Genomic DNA, 18,575 nt, shown 5'->3' with positions numbered 1-18,575 from the left:
TATTTCGTGGAATATTTGCACCAACACGTCATAGCTCTGGCGTGTCACACTGCCAACAGGAGTGTGCTGGGACTTTGCCCTGCACATGCCTCGCTTTCCCCCACTGCCCTAGGAAGCTGCTGTTGGGGTGAAGAGAGGTAGCTATGCTATGGGAGGGAGCAGGAGAAGACTGCGGGGTGCATAGACAGCATTCTTCTTTATCCCTTTATCAAGTGGATGGAAAAGCAAACAGATAATTTATTTGTGGAAGCCAGTAAGGATTCCTTGTCTAGCACTTCTCTCCGGCAGGGCAGGGGTTTGTTTGCAGGGTAAATGATCAGGCTAAGTTTGCTTCTTAGATCTTCGACATCTCCCATCCTACTACGGCCCTGATAATCCATTTGTGGAACAAAGAGATGGACCTGGAGGCTGGGTCGGCTTTTGCTTCATGTAGAGGGATTTTTTTTTTAAAAAAAAATATATGTATTTTCTGGATTATATATCTTTCTTGCAAAAACCTTATAAAGGCTCAACTTTTAACCTTTGTTTCTCTTAAGGGAAGGATGCATGCAGGTACTGAATGAAAAGAAAAGGAGCCGGGCGATGGTGGTGCACACCTTTAATCTCAACACTTGGGAGGCAGAGGCAGGAGGATTTCTGAGTTCGAGGCCAGCCTGGTCTACAGAGTGAGTTCCAGGACAGCCTGAGCTATACAGAGAAACCCTGTTTCAAAAAACAAACAAACAAACAAAAAAACCAAACCAAAAAAAAAAAAGGGGGGGGGAAAGAAGGAAGGAAGGAAGGAAGGAAGGAAGGAAGGAAGGAAGGAAGGAAGGAAAGAAAGAAATAAAAGGAGATATGATTGCACCTAAGTATGGTGGAGGAGGAGATTAATTATAGCTAATAAAGAAGAGCACAGCCAGAGGTAGAGACATCAGAGAGAATCTCAAGTGAACATGACCCTGAGCCTGGTCATTGAGGTGATAGGAGAGTGCGCTGCTGCCAGCATCGGGATTGCGGTGGGGGCAGAAAAGAGGCCAGAAGGGTAAAGAGTAAATGGGTCTGGAGGAGCCAAAATGTCTGGATTATATCGGGAAGAGCCACTGGGGTAAAGCGGCCCAGCCCCTACTACGATGGAGAGTGCAGGGTAGGAGCCGGGTATGCCAGCTACACCCTATAACTGGTAGGGACTGCGGGATGCTGGGAGGACCTGGAGGCTGGGTCAGCTTTGATTTGTCAAATCAAAGCACCTCACTTGGTCATTTGTCCTGGGTTTGAGACCTAACAGGTAAAAGGTTGTAAAAAAAATTTTACATCCCAGTTTAGAGAGCTGACAAATACCCTGAAGTAAACCAGTGGACATCTGGATAAAACTCATATAAAGTACAAGAGGAGTAATAGGAAACTGTGAAACTTCTAACAGTTTGTAAGCTTGGTCAAGCTAAGGTCAGGCTTGCTAGATTCCATAAATAATTAGAGGTGGAAAGGCCTTTTCAAAGCCTGTAGGAATAAGGACTTGCTTGCAGTTTGCATATGTTTGAGTAGCCCGGAGTTGGGAGGATTTAAAGACTTTATTTCCTTTCTTGGTTTAGTGGGTCCTGGAGTTTCTGCTTTCTCATTGAAATTTATTCTCCCTAATCCATCCTTTGTATTGCTTGAGCATTTACTTTTTTTTTTCCTCATTGTTCTCTTGTCTTTTAGATTCAAATTGATTGTATTGGATTTCCAGTCTCAGACATAGTCTCTACTAGGCAAGGCCACAGGGCAACATGACCAGGGATAGCCCTGAATAGGACCCTACATAAAGTCATAAAATTACTTAAAACATTATACATTTTTTTTGCCCTTTTTTCCCTGTAACTAAACTACACGGGTCTCAAGTGTGAACTTTTCAGGATTATTACTATTTTTTATTTATTTTGGGACAGGGTCTCACTGTGCAGCCTTGGCGGAGCTAGGACTCTCTTTGTAGACCAGGCTAGACTTGAATTCATGGAGACCTGTCTGTCTCTGTCTCCTGAGTGCTGGGAGTTTGTGCTGCCACATCTAGCAACTTTTATTTTGTTATTACTTTTATGTGTGCATGGTATCCCTGTGTTGGTTTACATTTGCTTTTGGATACACTTGCACATCAATGTGTGTGTGTGTGTGTGTGTGTGTGTGTGTGAGTGTGTTGGCCAGAGATTGGCATTTTGGAGTCTTCTGTTGCCCCCCACCTTATTTTTTAAAGATAGAGTCTCTCAATGATGTTAGAGCTCACCCTCTTTGCTACACTGATGGTTGGCCAGTGCGTTGTGCAGATCTTTCTGTGTCTGCCGCTCAGCACTTGTTCCTTATGCACGGTGTTCAGTCTTCAACAGGAATACTGAGGATCTAAGCTCAAGTCTGAGGAGCTCAGCATTTCACTCACGGAGACCTCTATTCCTTACCCTGAACCTCAATGGTCTAGGTGATGACCTTGTGATTCAGTGTCGAAAGCCCCGCAGAAGCTTGAGACTTGACTGGTCTCTGTCAAAGGCATCAGATCTGAACTGACTCAGACAAACTCATTTTATAAAATTAAGTGTTGGTTATAATAAGACAAAGGCACTCTGGAAGATAGGGGAATATTCTAGACCTGATGCAAAGAGTATGGTCTAATTTCGCCTTCAGGAATATTTGCTAGAACATGTTTTCAGTGTGATACTGACACATCAACATAACCAATATAAGTTTAATTAGAATTTCAGCACAATGAGGTCATTGCCATTTCCCACTATCAACTCTCTTTTATTATTATAAAGGAGTGTTCTCAGGGCGGGGCAAAAAGAATCTGTGGTCCGAACTTTCTTTGGCTGATGACTTAAATTGCTCCGGAAAATTTTCTTTTCAGGTTTTGTGTTTGTTTAGCCAGGTTCCTTACAATATATGTGTGACTAAAATCATTTTAACAGCCTTAATTGTATTACAAAGACAATGGGTTCTGTAGGTCTTGTGACAACACATTCTTCTGTTCTGTATGAGTTTATTTAATTTCTTTTCAGTGGTTGATATTTGAACCCCTTTCATTTACAGGAGATCCAGCTACACTGTTGATACAAGTGCCTAAGCAGGTTCAGGAGGGGTTAAAGAACGCATTGCTGACACAAAACCTGCCACTCTGTTATGTAATCTGTACAACTTGGAGTTGAATCTAGGCTCTGGTGAAATTATCAAATGACTAGGGAATATGGTATTTGATTGTGATGTAATATAAAAGACTATACACATTGCCAGATCTGTACATTTTGTTCCACGAACCTATTGTAATTTTTTTTTACAAGAAGCAATTTCCTCATTTTAGATGTTTAAGTGATTTAATTTTTGTTGTTCTTGCTTGTCTTTGCTATTTTATGAAGTACTGACAGTGAGTTGTGTCTAAAATATATCATTATACGAATTACAGATAAAGGGGAATGGAATTGAGACATTAATGAACACCGAGGGAAATACTATGAGAATCAGAGATCATGATTAATTTACAAAGTATATAATGATCAAAAAAAATTTTTTTTGGAGACTTAATATGTAGTCTTGGCTGGCCCAGAACTCACAGAGATCTGCTTGCTCTGCCTTGCCTCTCAAGTGTAGGTAGGAGTCAAAGATACATCCAGCTGCTTTTGTTTGCTGTTTTGAAGCACAGTTTCATGTAGTTCAGTGTGGTCTTGAACTCCTGATTGTCTCCCAAGCATTGGAGTGACAGCATATACCTCCACATCTACCTGGGCCGCCGCCTTCTTCTTCTTCTTCTTCTTCTTCTTCTTCTTCTTCTTCTTCTTCTTCTTCTTCTTCTTCTTCTTCTTCTTCTTCCTCCTCTTCGCCTTCTCCTCCTCCTCCTCTTGCCCCCTTTCCCTCCTCCCCCCCTTCCCCTCCCTCTCCCCCTTTCCCTCCTCCTCCTTAATACAGGATCCCATGTACTTCTGATTCTCCTGCTTTCCCTTCCTGATTGTTAGGGTTACAGGCCTGTACCCTGCATTCAGGTCACTATTTATCTACCTACTTGAGACAGGGGCTCCTGTATCCTAGGTTAGGGTCACACTGGGCATATAACTGAGGGGGATCCTGAACCTTTGTACCTCTGTTCTTCTTGCCTTTCCTGAGGTTGTAAGTACATGTCCTCACGGTGTTTGCAGAGCTGGCAACTGAAGCCATGGCTTTACCCATCCCAGGCAAACACTTTACTGAGCTACAGGAGCCTTTTTGTTTGTTTGTTTGTTTTTGAGACAGACTCTCTCTACATAGTTCAAGCTGGCCTCGAACTCACAACACAGCCCAAGCCATCTTTGAAAACTTGTCAATGTTCTTGCTCAACGTTCCTCTGTGACAGGATTACAGACATGAGTCACCAATCTTGGCTCATTTGAGTTAAGTCATTGAGATTGAAAAGAATAAAACGAAAATCTAATTTTTTGTTTGTTTGTTTGTTGTTATTTGAGATGAGGTCTCAAACTGTAACCTCCAGCTCACACTGATTCCCCTGCTTTGTTTGTGTTATAGGTATGGGCCACAATGCTTGGTATAAATCTAGGTTTCTATGTTGCTGCAAAGCATGGACACAAAAATTCTCCTTCTAAATAGTTTTTTAGGGCCGGGGAGATGCTAAATGATCCTTGAAACTCAATGTAAAGGTGGAAGGAAAGAAGTCATCTCATAAAGTTTTCCTCTGACTCAAAACACACACCAGGGCTCATCTGCCCACACGAACACCCATGTGCATACAGTAATACATACAACTCAAAGGTTCAATTGAAACAGTTTTTTGAAGAATATGTCTGTTGAAGGAGGGGCTTTGGTTTTCATTCATTTAGTTATAGCAAATGTTTGCTGTACATGGTGGCTCACGGGTATAATTTCAATACTTGGAGGCTGAGACAGGAGGATCACTGGATGTTTGAGGACAACCTGATCTACATACTGAATGGTAGGCCAACAGAGAGAGTCTGTCTCAAAAATTTTACACACACACACACACACACACAGAAAGAGAGAGAGAGAGACAGAGACAGAGAGACAGAGAGAGACAGAGAGAGACAGAGACAGAGAGACAGAGAGAGACAGAGACAGAGACAGAGAATATTCAATGCAGGGCCTGTTGGGGTGATAGGTCCTAGGCATGCAGAATGCCAGTCTAGAGAATTAACTGTGAAAGCCAAGTCACACTTAGTCATCCTTTGGAGGATCCCTCTTCATTTTGCTATTCTCTAAGCAGAGGAAATCTGAGCAACAAGAAAACATAATGGAAAAAAATTGAGTAAAAGGCAGAGAAGAGCTGAAAGAAAGGGGAAGAGGCCTTGGCCCCTCTTGACTTGTTAATTAGGGTCAGAAAGGGGATTTCCTATACCCTAAGTGTGTTTCAGTCTCATAGGTCTGGCGAAAGGAATATGCTCAGTGAGTCACCTCGCTTTCTCAGTACTGAAGCTCAGCCTGGGACATTGTAATTTCCTCCTCATGTATTATGTAGTGACTAATGGAAGGGCTAGGTCACCAACCAATGCTTTGCTCCAACTCAACGCTATAGAATTTCAATTGGCCTTAGCGTGTTGGACAATAGGAGGTTTGGATCTTCTCTTATCAAATGAGCGGGTCTCTTAGCAGTTATGAAGGGACTTCCCTTGGGACTTGTTACAACAGAGAACAGTGGCCATAGAAATTTGAGGGTAGTTTCCTGTTTTGCTCTGCTTATGTCTTGGAGTGGCTCTAAAAACCTTTCTTACCTTTGACAGATGAAAATGCTCACAGGGCTCATTAATTATCACTAAGAATTCACTGAAGATAATTGGGTAACCTGCATCAGAGGTTCAGATGAGAGGAGAGGTGGTTTCTGATAACACAAATGTAAATTCTAGGTCTCTAAGTTAAGCTCTATAAAGGGCCTACCCCAGGGATGTCTGCACCGGGCCTCCCTTGCTCAGACTCCTCCCCAATACCAGCATTCCAAGTCCCAATGAAGCGGCCACATTCACAGAGGCAAAACTTTGTTAAAGATTTGTACATACACATCCGCAGGGTTTTAGGATTTGTGACTAGCTTTGTAGACACATTAACACAAATCAAGGCATCCTGAACCCCTCAGAAATGCTGCCTAGGTGGCTGGCATCAAAATCCCACACAAAATTAAAAATTACTTTCCAAGGTGCACACCCTGTGCTCAAATTGATATTTTAATAACTCGATTAAAAATTTCCCAGAAGTCTATTAGAGTCAGGAAACAGTCTGTGGTGTAGGTGAGGATTTGTTTTTGCAACGGAAACTTTTAGCCCCCATGAACAGAGCAGCCAAAAAAACTCATTTACATGTTTTTCCTCCATTCTCCCTTAGTACAGTGAAAAATGAAAACCTTTTTGGAAGAGTATGTTTGCTTCTCTCTCTCTCTCTCTCTCTCTCTCTCTCAAACACACACACACACACACACACTGCCAGGTGGACTCACATGATCCAATTTTTTTCAAATTGTCTTTTATTTTTCACTTTGGAGTAAATTCGGGCATTCATTATCAGAAATATCATTATACATAAACTTAAAGAAAAAAATCAAAGCCAGGCATGGTGGTACTCTTTGATCCCAGCATTTGGAGGCTGAGTCAGGAGAATTGCTCTAAATTTGAGGCCAGTCTAAAACTACATGGTGAACTGCAGGCCAGCTAGACCTACGTAAAAAAAAAAAAAAAAAATCACGTGTCTAAATAAATAAATGCAGTTGCCATTAAGTGTGGTGTGGTGGGTAACCTGGAGGAAATATTTTCACTAAAAAGAACCAGTAGCCCGGCATGGTGACTTAGCCTGGCAGAAGCAAGCACATCTGTGAGTTTGAGGCCAGCCTGATCTATACAATGAGCTCCAGGTCAGAGAGGGCCAACAAAAACAAGAACAACAACAACAACAGGAAAATCCACAAACAAAACTTAGTAACTCGTGGTGGTGGTGGAATATGGTTTGCCCTTTCTTAATTAAAAAGTGAGTCTGACAGCCCCTGGGCCAGCTCAGTGCAGAAACTGCTATGAAAAACTCTGAAGGGCTGGACTGCTCGTTCAAGCCGTGGAACTCCATTCCCCTAAGCGTGCCGGCCTCTGATCGCTGCAAGTCTCTGGAGGTCTTTTCCCCTCCTTGCAGACATCGAGGTCCCCCAGGGTCTGTGTCCTCCTACGTACACCACGGTGCAGGGCCAGCCGCCTCAGGCTCGCCGCCACCAGGTCGTGGCAAAAATTTTCTCCCTTCTCAGGGCCCCAGAAGCCAGGCGGCCTCCCTCCTCCCTCCCTGCTGGCGGGGCCCTTTCCCAGCCCGGGATCAGCAGCAGCCGCGGCAGCGACGGCAGGAAGCAAAGCCCTTGTTGATGCTGTTCTGTGGCGCGCCTGTCCGCCCTCCGTCGGCCGCCCGGCTCTTCCGAACTCCCGGACCTCCCCCCTCCGCGCGTGCGCAGTGCCTCACGAGGGGGCGGGGCTCAGATTCCTGTCAGCGGCGGCGGCGGTGGCGGCGGCCGTCAGTGTGCGCTGAGGAGAAGCCCGAAACGGACCCCTTGGCTCTCCGTCTCCCCTTCCCCGTGCGAAACCTTCTTCTCTCTGGACTCGTCGGGAGTCAGTTCTCCACTCCGCAGAGCTGGTCTCCACTCCGCCGCCCTTCTCGTCACTCGGCCGGGTGGGAAGTGACTGCCCTCGAGGAGGAGGAGGCAGCGGCTGCCGCCCTCGCCTCGCCGCCCCCGGTTCGGTGCCCGAGGATCCCGGAGAGGAGGTGCCGCCGCCACCGCCGCTCCCCCCCTCCCGCTGCCCTCGGGCCGGGCTGGGTCGAGCTGCGATGCCCTCGGACTTCATCTCATTGCTCAGCGCGGACCTAGACCTGGAATCGCCCAAGTCCCTGTACTCGCGAGGTGAGTCAGATGGGGGGTGGGGCGTGGGGGCGGGGAGCGCGAGCGCGCCGAGTCCCGGGGGGTCCCCGTCGGGACCGGGTTCGGGCGGGGTGGCCCCTCATCAGAGTCCTGGGCTGGCCGCCGAGGGCTAGGGGTGATCCCGGAGCCGCCGAGCGGCGCCCCCTCCCCAGCGCAGCTTGGGGCGCCGGGGGTCTTAGGGTCCACGCGCCCCCGGGTCCTCTGCGGCCCGGGAGGTTCGCAGCCCGCCGCTCGGCGAGTCCGGACTCCTCCACCCTCGGCGCACTGCCGGCTCAGTCCTCCCCCGGCTCGGGAATCACCCCACTGGTCCCGCTGCTGGGGCGATCGCGGTGTGGGGGGGGGAGGTTGGGGCGCCGCGGCTTGTGTCCCCCGGACTCCACTCCCTTGGCAAAGTTGCCCCATGCCGGGCTGCGTGGCCCCAAGGGGCTTCTGAGCTCAGGGTCACCATTTTTTTTCTCTCCCTCTGGTCTTGTTTGTGCGCGGTCGTCCTACCACCCCCCCCCCCTTCCCCGGCCTAGTCCACTCCCTCCCCATGTCGGGACGGCCCCCCTCGGCCAGGCGTTCTTCCTTTCCTCGTCATCTTCTTGCCTGGAAAAGGCCCCAACCTTCTTCTTTCTCTCTTTCTACCTCTGTGACATTCTAATTACTTCTCCTCTTTTACAAAGATAGGGATGCCCTCCCTGGATTACTCGTATTCCTCTCCCTTGAGTACCAGGCTCCGGCACAGTCCTGGCCTTTGAGAAAAATTCTCTTCTTTGCTGTTCAAGGGCTTCGTGCAGAGAGGAGGCAATGAACAGAGAATCCCATTTAAAACTATTTTGGCTAAGGCCTGCAGGGGATTCCCAGCATCTAAAACATTAATACTTGAGGTGATCTCTGCTGGGGTTAAATTCCTACACTGGACACCACAAGAATGTGTCAGAACAGGTTCGCTTTGCAAGGGGTATCAAATCAAAAATAACCCCCATCTGTACTCATCAATATTTCTTATACCAGTGGAAGGAGTCAAAAGACAGTTCTATTTTTTAAAAATATGCCATGGTGAACCCTTTTCCCAAGAAATTCAGCATTTCTCCGATTTTTGGTTTTACAAACCCACCAGAAAATTTCACCTCTTCGGGGGTAGAGAAGGACTAAAGCCTGGCATTAATGTATTTATGTTAAGTGAACCAGAGGGATATGGTTTACCCTGGAAGGTGCTAGACTTTATAGACTGTTGAATTTGTACATAGAGTCCTATTTAGTAACTGTTAGGCTATTGTCTGTTACTTTGATGGATTTAGTTGGCAGTCACTATCCTGTAGGATGTTTTTCAGATATTACCTGAAGTAGCTTAAAAATATTTTAGTTTGAAGTGTCAGAAGGAAGAGAAAATATCAAGAGATGATCCTTAGAATAGGGCTAATGCACAATTGGATGCTAAAAATAGTCAAGACAGTAATACCATTTGGGCAGTAATCATCAGATAATTTTCCATGAAACAAATGCTTTATCAAAATCTAAGTTTAGCTTTAGAGACCAATGTAGAAGCAACCCAATCTTCCTTTTGCAGGGAACAGACTAAACTAATATGGGCTTAGGCTCTTAAAAATACATAATAGTTATGTAAGAGATGTATGCTATCCTTGGCATTTTTTTCTCATTCAGCATAAAAAGTACTTAATGCTTTTTGTGTTTTTCAGATTCTCTGAAGTTACACCCATCACAGAATTTTCATAGAGCTGGACTATTGGAAGGTCAGCAAAGTGCCATTTTACAGCATATTGTGTTAGTGTGCAAAGGCTTTCTCTGAGACAGAGTTGAAGTGGGAAAGTGGGAAACTTTGCAGACTCACACAATGTAGTCTTTTGCTAAGGAGCCTGATCCTTCTTTTAGAGCAGCTAAATGTTTCAGTGGATTTCATTACTGTGCTTGAATTGCTTGTAGGCCATTGTATCTGCTTTGAGAGGCCTTGGGAAGATCCCGTAGGATCATTTAAAATTATGTGTTGGGTGTTCTACTTTAGTATTTCAGTTAAATTGTTCTTAAACACAAACTAAACTTGAAAAGATTCAAACATAAAGATGATAAATTAATAAATTCAGCAGTGACACCAAACACATACGTAGTTTGAAAATTCCAAACAGAAAACGTTTGGATGTTGTGAATTTCAAAATGATATATAATTTATTTGCCAAGTATTGATGTTATTGCTATTTCATTATATGTAAGAATAAGAAAGGCTACATAATGGGAACGATGCTTAGGGGGGGGGGGGAAAGGCCCCAAGAAAGTTCTGGGAGTTTCTAGGCTATGCACCTTAAACAGCAGACAATTACTTTAAAAAATGTTTTCTTTGTTGTAGTAAATATTTTAACTCTGCACTGTTTAAATAGTTTTATTTTTTAGACTTTACTCTTACCTTCTTTGAATTTTAAGGTCTTGGTATTAGATATCTAGGATATTTATTTAATTTCTGCATTGTATAGAACTGAGAAACAAGCTGAAAGAGGCGTGGGGGGAAAGTTCAACCTCAGCAGAAACAAAGCTTTCTGTGTTTGAGTCAGTACTCCTTACCCAAAGCCAAATGCTACTATGAACTATAGGAACATAACACGTAGTTTATGATCTCTTTGAAAAAGGCTTTAAATATCTTCATAGGACTTCAATATAGCTTTTTCTCTCTTAGAGGTAGGTGGACCTGTAGATACAGTGGAGGAAGTGGGTGTTGTAATTCAGCTTAGGTTTGAATACCAGTTTAGCAACTTCTTCAGCGCTATGACCTGGGGCAAATGATTTTACTATTCTAAACTTTATTATTCTTTCTACAAAAGTAGGTATCTCTTTAATTAGCTAATGTGTATTAAAATACCTCATTACAGTATTTGGCTTTACTTATTTATTATTATATTATTGGGCAGTACAAGGGATTTATTTATTTACTTATTTTTGGGTTTTGAGACAGGGTCTTACTATGTAGCTCTGGCCTGGAACTCCCTATGATTTGGAACTTAGATCTGCCTGCCTCTTCATTGAATGCTGAGATTTAGGGGTGTACCACAATGTCCAGCAGTACTGGGAATTTAACCTGGGGCTTCAAGAATGGGGCAAGTATTCTATCACTGAGCCTTAGCAGGGAGTATCATAATCAGAGATTATCAGGAAGGAGAAAGATACTGAAAATATGTTACTTATTAAGAAGATATTTTATAAATGTTAGGGGTTTCAGTTTTTGAGGTTTATTTTTGTGTGTATGAGTGGTTTGCTTGCCTATATGTCTGTGTAGAATGTATGTACCTTGTGCTCACAGAGCCCAGAAAGATCTGTGTTGGATCATCAGATACTGGAGTTACAGATGGTTATGAGCTGTCAGTTATGTACTGGGAATCAAGCTTAGGTCCTCTAGAAGAGTAGCCAGTGCTCTTTACTGCTGAGCCATCTCTCTACTCTCCAGTCCCCTAAAGTTATTATTAATTTTGTTTGTTTGTTTGTTTGTTTTTCAAGACAGGCTTTCTCTGTATAGCCCTGGCTGTCCTAGAACTCACTCTGTAGACCAGGCTAGCCTCAAACTCAGAAATCCGCCTGCCTTTGCCTCCCAGAGTGCTGGTATTACAAGTGTGCACAACCACCTCCTGGCCGAAGTGTTTCTTAATGAAGGAGATTTTTAGGTTTTTGTTTTTTTTGGGGGGGGGGATTTGGTTTTTTTTGAGACAGGGTTTCTCTGTATAGCCCTGGCTGTCCTGGAACTCTGTAGACCAGGCTGGCCTCGAACTCAGAAATCCCGCCTGCCTCTGCCTCCCAGAGTGCTGGGATTACAGGCGTGCACCACCACTGCCCAGCTAGATTTTTAGGTTTTATTCTTACTGTTTATGATGATATGAGACCATATATGTCCACACTGTCCTTTCTTTCCTGGTCAACAAACCTGGGAGTATCATAATTAGAAAGATTATAAGGCAGGATGAAAATAGGTAAAATGTGATAATTTTTTAAGGAGGTAGGCTTTTTTTGTTTATTTGTTTGTTTGTTTTGTTTTTGAGACAGGTTTCTCTGTGTAGCCCTGGCTGTTTTAGAATTCATACTGTAGACCAGGTTGGCCTCAAACAGAGAGTTCTGTCTCTGCCTCCCAAATGCTGGGGTTAAAGGCATGTACCGCTGCTGCCACCTGATCACTGTCCAACTTTAAGGAGATATTTTTAATGAATACAACCATTTAATATGCATATTACATGCTGTGCCTATATGTTCATTTTTAACTTCATTTGACAAGATGTCTTAAAAAGATCACCCTTTTACAGATATTTAATTGCTATCTCTCTCTCTCTCTCTCTCTCTCAATATATATATTGAAATTTTTGACTCAATACATCATGAATTTGCTTGTTTAATATTTTTAAACAATATTTAACATTTATATTGGCCATCGTTAATTTTAACTTTTAGAAATTTTACATTTATTTGTGTATATCCACATACACATATACATGCATTGCAATGGAGGTCAGAGGACAATTGTAGGTAGTTCTCTCCACCACATGAAATTTTAATTCAAGTAATCTGGCCTTGTGGCAGGTTCCTTTACCTATAAAGCTATCTTGGCCTGTGAGAAATACATCTTAAATAATGTATAATAGCAGAGACAATAAAATGCTGAGTCTTTGTATACCCATCACAAGTCTTTAACAGTTTTCAGTGTCTTCTTTTTACCTTCTGTTTCCCAAACATTACTTTAAAGTAAATGGGTTATTTTAAAATAAATGCCAGATAGTGTAATCATTTCGCACATAAACACTTTCACATTATGGTGAGTTCTTTATTTTTAAAAAGATTTTGTTTATTATTATTAACATAAAAGATATACTTAGTGTGCACGAATGTCTTGCTTGCATGCTATATCTCCACACCACATGTGTGTAGTACTCTCCTAGGCTAGATAAGGGCGACTTGAGGGTGCTGGGAATCCAACACAGTACTGTGCAAGAATTCCAGGTGCTCTTATCATCAAAGCCATCTCTCCAACTCCAAGATTTTATTTATTTTTTAAAACATTTTCACTTCAGTGTGTAGAGTAAGCAGATGTACTTGTGGGTACCTAAGGAGACCAGAAGAGGGCATCAAATCTCCTGAAGCTAGAGTTAGAAGTAATGGTGAGCCATGTGATGCACTTGGGTTCTGGGGGACACATTCTGCTTCCAACTACCGAGCTATCTCCAGCCTCTTGGTGACTTGACTTTTCTGTATTTTCTTCCTTTCCTTTCCTTTCCTTTCCTTTCCTTTCCTTTCCTTTCCTTTCCTTTCCTTTCCTTTCCTTTCCTTTCCTTTCCTTTCCTTTCCTTTCTCCTTTCCTTTCTCCTTTCCTTTCTCCTTTCCTTTCTCCTTTCCTTTCTCCTTTCCTTTCTCCTTTCCTTTCTCCTTTCCTTTCTCCTTTCCTTTCTCCTTTCCTTTCTCCTTTCCTTTCTCCTTTCCTTTCTCCTTTCCTTTCTCCTTTCCTTTCTCCTTTCCTTTCTCCTTTCCTTTCTCCTTTCCTTTCTCCTTTCCTTTCTCCTTTCCTTTCTCCTTTCCTTTCTCCTTTCTCCTTTCCTTTCTCCTTTCCTTTCTCCTTTCCTTTCTTTCTCCTTTCCTTTCTCCTTTCCTTTCTCCTTTCCTTTCTCCTTTCCTTTCTCCTTTCCTTTTCCTTTCCTTTTTCCTTTCCTTTCCTTTCCTTTCCTTTCCTTTCCTTTCCTTTCCTTTCTCCTTTCCTTTCTCCTTTCCTTTTTCCTTTCCTTTTTCCTTTCCTTTCCTTTCCTTTCCTTTCCTTTCCTTTCCTTTCCTTTCCTTTCCTTTCCCTCCCCTCCTCTTCCCTCTCTTTGGCTTTCTTCTTCCTTCTCCTCTTCTTCCTCTTCCTCCTCCTTCTTTTCTTCTTTCTTTGTCTTTTTTTTTTTTTTTTAAAGGTTTTACCGTGTAGTCTTGGCTGGCCTGGAATTCTCTATATAGACCAGGCTGGCTTTGAACTTAAGAGATTGGCCTGCTTCTGCTTCCTGAGTGCTGGTCTTAAAGGCATATTCCAACAGCCCTGGCTTTTTGTATTAATGTTTTTTATTTTGCTTTGTTTTGCTTTGTTTTTTCCAGACAGGGTTTCTCTGTATAGCCTTGGCTGTCTAGGAACTCACTCTGTAGAACAGAGTTCAAGGCTTGCCTTGAAAAGACAGAGATTTGCCTGCCTCTGCCTCTAGAATGCCACCACCCAGCTTTGAATTAATTTTTGAAATACTCTGTTTTATTCTAAGAAGTGTATATATTGTTTCTTCATTCTTTCCATTCTCCTTTGCTATCTTTGCAAAATGGAATATATTAGGAGGCTGTTGCTTCTAGTATGTAAGTATCTTGTAATCTGCACTAAAATTGCAGTCCAAGCAGGTAAGGTGGGTGAGGCAGGAACGCTGCAGAGATGGAAACAAAGCTAAGTTCCAGGCTACAGATTATGAAATTATATTTAAAAATTTACAGTGGGAAAATTGTTGAACATAAATCTCTGCAGAGTACTGTATGTTAAGAGCTTGACACTGAATTCTTTGAAAACATTTACTTATTTTATATTGTGTAGGCATGTGTTCCATAGTACCTATGTGGGGTTCCAGAACAGTTTTCATAAATCAGTTTTTGCTCTCTACCATGTAATTCTGGGGAATCACACTCAAGTTGACAAGTTTGGTAACAAGTGCCTTAACTTTACCTGCTAAGCCACTTTAATCACCCCATGATTCACTGAATTCTTTGTGTGTGTGCATGTATATGTATGTATGCATGCATGTGTGTATCTCTGTATAGATCCCAGAAGTTCCTCAGCCTGTCCCTACTGAAAGTCTCTGAAACCTAAAATTCACCAATTTAACTAGACTGGTGCTGGGTCTTTGAACTTAGGTTTTCATGCTTACATAAAAAGCACTTTTCTTATAGAGCCAATTCCCCAGCCAGCAAATCTACTCATATTAACTTGTTTCTCTCTAAATTTGTTTTTGAGATTTAATTTGTTTTCATCTTAAATGGATGGGTGTTTTGCCTGCATGAATGTCTTGTTCATCACATACATGTAGAGCATGAGGCAGCCAGAAGAGGTTATCAGATCCTCTGGAGCTGGAGTTAGAGATGGTTGTTAGCTACCGAATCGTAGCTGGGAACTGAGCCCGGGTTCTCAGGAAGAACAACCAGTAGTACTCTTTTTTTTTTTTTTTTTTTTTTTTGGTTTTTTCGAGACAGGGTTTCTCTATATAGCCCTGGCTGTCCTGGAACTCACTCTGTTCCAGGCTGGCCTCAAACTCAGAAATCCACCTGCCTCTGCCTCTCAGAGTGCTGGCCAGTAGTACTGTTAACTACTGAGCTGTCTTCTCCAGCCTTTCTCTTTTGAGATGTGGTGTCACAGCCAAGGTTATCCTTGAACTTTTGGTCCTCCTGTCCTCATCTTTTTGAGTGCTGGGATTAGAGTGCTAGCTACTGAATCCCTATGGACTAGTGACTTACACAATTTGCATAACCCTTTGAGATGTTAAGTAGCAATTCTCCTACTAGAGCAATGACGAAATAGAGGCGGAAAGACATTTAGTAATTTACCTAGAATGGTGGTTAATCTGTTGTAGAGTCTTGCTTCCGTTGCTGCTGCTCCCTCCTCTTCCTCTTTCTCCCTGTCTCAGACTTTTAGTCCTTCTGGCTCAGTCTCAGTGTTGGATGACAGGTGTTCCCCACCATGTCCAGCCAGTTTAAGTTTTTAAGAAAACAAGTTATAAAATCTGCAGTTGTGAATTATTAAAGTTGACAAATAGATTAAAAATATCCTTGCCATTCAGAAGAGTTTGCATTTAGCTTACCTATTAAACAGTTCTAGATCTTGCTACTATGATTTTATTTAATGTGATGATTGCCTGGCAATGGGTACAGGGTCTTAACTGATTAATACAGTAATACATAACCATAAAAAATGACCTCAGCCTCAAGGGATCCAGTAGGGTTTTTTGTTTGTTTGTTTGCTTGCTTGCTTGTTTTGGTTTTTCAAGACAGGGTTCCTCTATGTGTAGCCCTGGCTGTCCTGGAACTCACTCTGTAGACCAGAACTCAGAAATCTGTCTGCCTCTGCCTCCCAAGTGCTGGGATTAAAGGTGTGTGCCACCACTGCCCGTCGGGATCAAGTGTTCTATTCAGGTCTCAAAGGGCCCACTCACATGCATGGCGTACATACACATTAATTTAAAAAAAAAAATGTGTGTGTGTGTGGTATTTTTGTTTTTAAAGATTTATTTTTATTTTAAGAGCTTGTGAATATCTTGCTTGCAAGCATGTACACCATGTGCAAACAGTGCCACATTGCCCAGGAGACCAAAAGGGGATGTGAGATCTCCTGGAACTGGAATTACATGTGGTTGTAAGCCACCATGTAGGTGCTGGGAATTGAACCCCCTATCCTGTGCAAAAGCAGGAAGTGCTCTTAATTGGTGTGTGTGTGTGTGTGTGTGTGTGTGTGTGTGTGTGTGAGTGATATTTAAAAATAACATGATTTCTAGTTAGGGACTCAGTTTGATTCAGCTTGTCTATAAAGTGAATTTTAGGATAGCTAAGACTACACAGAGAAATCCTGTCTTGAAAATCCAAAAGAGGGGCTGGAGATATGACTCAGTGGTTAAGAGCACTGACTGTTCTTTCAAAGGTTCTGAGTTCAAATCCCAGCAACCACATTGTTGCATATTACCATCCATAATGAAATCTGATGCCTTTTCTGGTGCATCTGAAGACAGCTACAGTGTCCTTATTTATAACAATAAATAAATCTTTAAGCAGGAGCGAGCAGGGCCAATAAGAGCAAGCAGCAGAGTTCCTGAATTCAAATCCCCCCCAGCCACATGACTCATAACCATTAGTACTGCTACAGTGTACTCATATACATAAAATAAACACATTTTTTAAAAAAAAGGAAAATCCAAAAGAAAAAAAGAAAAAGAACAAAAGGAAAGGAAAATAAAATCATCGGGGTGGGGGAGGCACTATTTCTTAGACATTCTCTACTGAAAAACATTTGTTTTGATATGTCTTGTTTGCCAAATTAACAAAAAAAAAAAAAGCCAGCCCTGGTAGTGTAGATTACTTGTGAGGCTGAAGCAGGAAGATGACAAGGCCAACCTGAACAACTTTATGAGACATTGTCTCAAAATAAAAGTCTGAGAAATGAGCTGGGAGTATAGCATTAGTGCAGTGTTTTCAAGGTTGTAGGTTCAATGCTCAGTACAAACAAACACCTAAGAAATGAAAGTGAACAGTTTAAGAAAGAGACGAAGGTGGGTGTGACGGATCACACCTTTGATCGCAGCACTTGGGAGGCTGAGGCAAGAGGATCTCTGTAAGTTTGATATCAGCCTGGTCTACAGAGTTCCAGGACAGCTAGGGCTATGGAGAGAAACCCTGTCTGAAAAAACAAAAAAACAAAAAACAAAAAACAAAAAGAAGGAGGTTGTCCTAGTTTTATAGTAGAGGTTTAAAACATGATAGGAAATAATAGAATAAGAAAGATAAGAATATATGCAAATTAAAAATCAGGCTTAGGCCAGGTGGTGGTGCGCATGCCTGTAATCCCAGCACTCTGGGGAGGCAGAGGCAGGCGGATTTCTGAGTTGGAGGCCAGCCTGGTCTACAGAGTGAGTTCCAGGACAGCCAGGGCTACACAGAGAAACCCTGTCTTGGAAAAACCAAATCCAAAAAAACAAAAAAAACAACAACAAAAAACAGTTAGCAGGCTTAGAGGGTTGGAGAGATGGCTCAGTGGTTAAGAGCACTGCTACTCTTCTAGAGGTCGTGAGTTCAATTCCCAGCAACCACATAGTGGCTAACAACCATCTGTAATGGGATATGACACCCTCTTCTGGTGTGTCTGAAGACAGCTACAGTATACTCACATACATGAAATAAATAAGTAAATCTTAAGGAAAAAAAAAAAGAAATCAGGCTTAGGAGTGAAAAGTAGAAAAAGAAATAAGCAGAAGCTCTCTCCTATAGACACATTTAGAAATGGGAAATGCTTAAGGCACTTGAGTTCTCTCTTTCTCTCACCTACTTTATTATTGTCTCCATGTATGAAGTGTGATGTGGATACATTGCTCACCATACTTGTGGAGACTGGGATACAACTTTCTAGAGTTGATTCTCTTTCCACCATGGGTTCCAAGGATGGCACTTACACCACCAAGCTGTTAGTCTTGCTAAGCCAGGGTACTTGATTTCTTTGGCAGTACTTTTACAGCATCACAGGGCTCTCTGTTTCTGCTGCTTCTTATTTCTGCTGGTACGTGTCAGAGACAAAATGAAGTTGAGAAGAGATGAGCAGCAGAATAGAAATTAGAAATTAAATCTTTCTCTTGCTGGGTCGTTTGTTTCCTGAACTTCATGAAAGTTCTCTGAACTATATTAGAATATTTCAGTTCTAATGCTGTGTGGCTCTGAGAACCTACCTGAGGGAAATAAGTAGTTTTCTTCACTACAGACATTTAAGGTACTTTCTTTGGAGTTAAGTTTTTTCTCCTTTTCAGAAAGGTCAAACAATATGAAGCGTTTTTGTTTGAAGCGGGATATCTTATAGTCCAGGTTTGCTTTGAACTTGCTATGTAGTTGAGGATGATTGTGAATGAACGCTTATTCGCCTGTCTCTACCTCCCAAGTTCTGGGGTTATAGGCCTATGCCCCCCCTCCCCATACCTACTTTTAT

General features: G+C 42.6%; 1 protein-coding gene across 4 annotated transcripts in view; it reads left to right on the top strand.

The window, feature by feature from the left end:
- Window positions 1–7,430: 7,430 nt before the first annotated feature.
- Nfat5 (nuclear factor of activated T cells 5) overlaps window positions 7,431–18,575 on the top strand; it is an 86,937-nt gene continuing 75,792 nt past the window's right edge. For 3 of the 4 annotated variants that reach the window (XM_052167242.1, XM_052167239.1, XM_052167238.1), the window contains exons 1-2: window positions 7,431–7,858; window positions 9,559–9,612. In XM_052167242.1, coding sequence (XP_052023202.1) covers window positions 7,786–7,858; window positions 9,559–9,612 — 127 coding nt within the window. In that variant the 5' untranslated portion in view covers window positions 7,431–7,785. The remainder of the gene's footprint in view (window positions 7,859–9,558; window positions 9,613–18,575) is intronic. The other variant, XM_052167241.1, reaches the window with a different exon arrangement.

Source organism: Apodemus sylvaticus, chromosome 21 (assembly GCF_947179515.1).
Source record: "Apodemus sylvaticus chromosome 21, mApoSyl1.1, whole genome shotgun sequence".
Taxonomy (NCBI): Eukaryota; Metazoa; Chordata; class Mammalia; order Rodentia; family Muridae; genus Apodemus; species Apodemus sylvaticus.
This window is presented reverse-complemented; position numbering and strand designations above follow the sequence as displayed.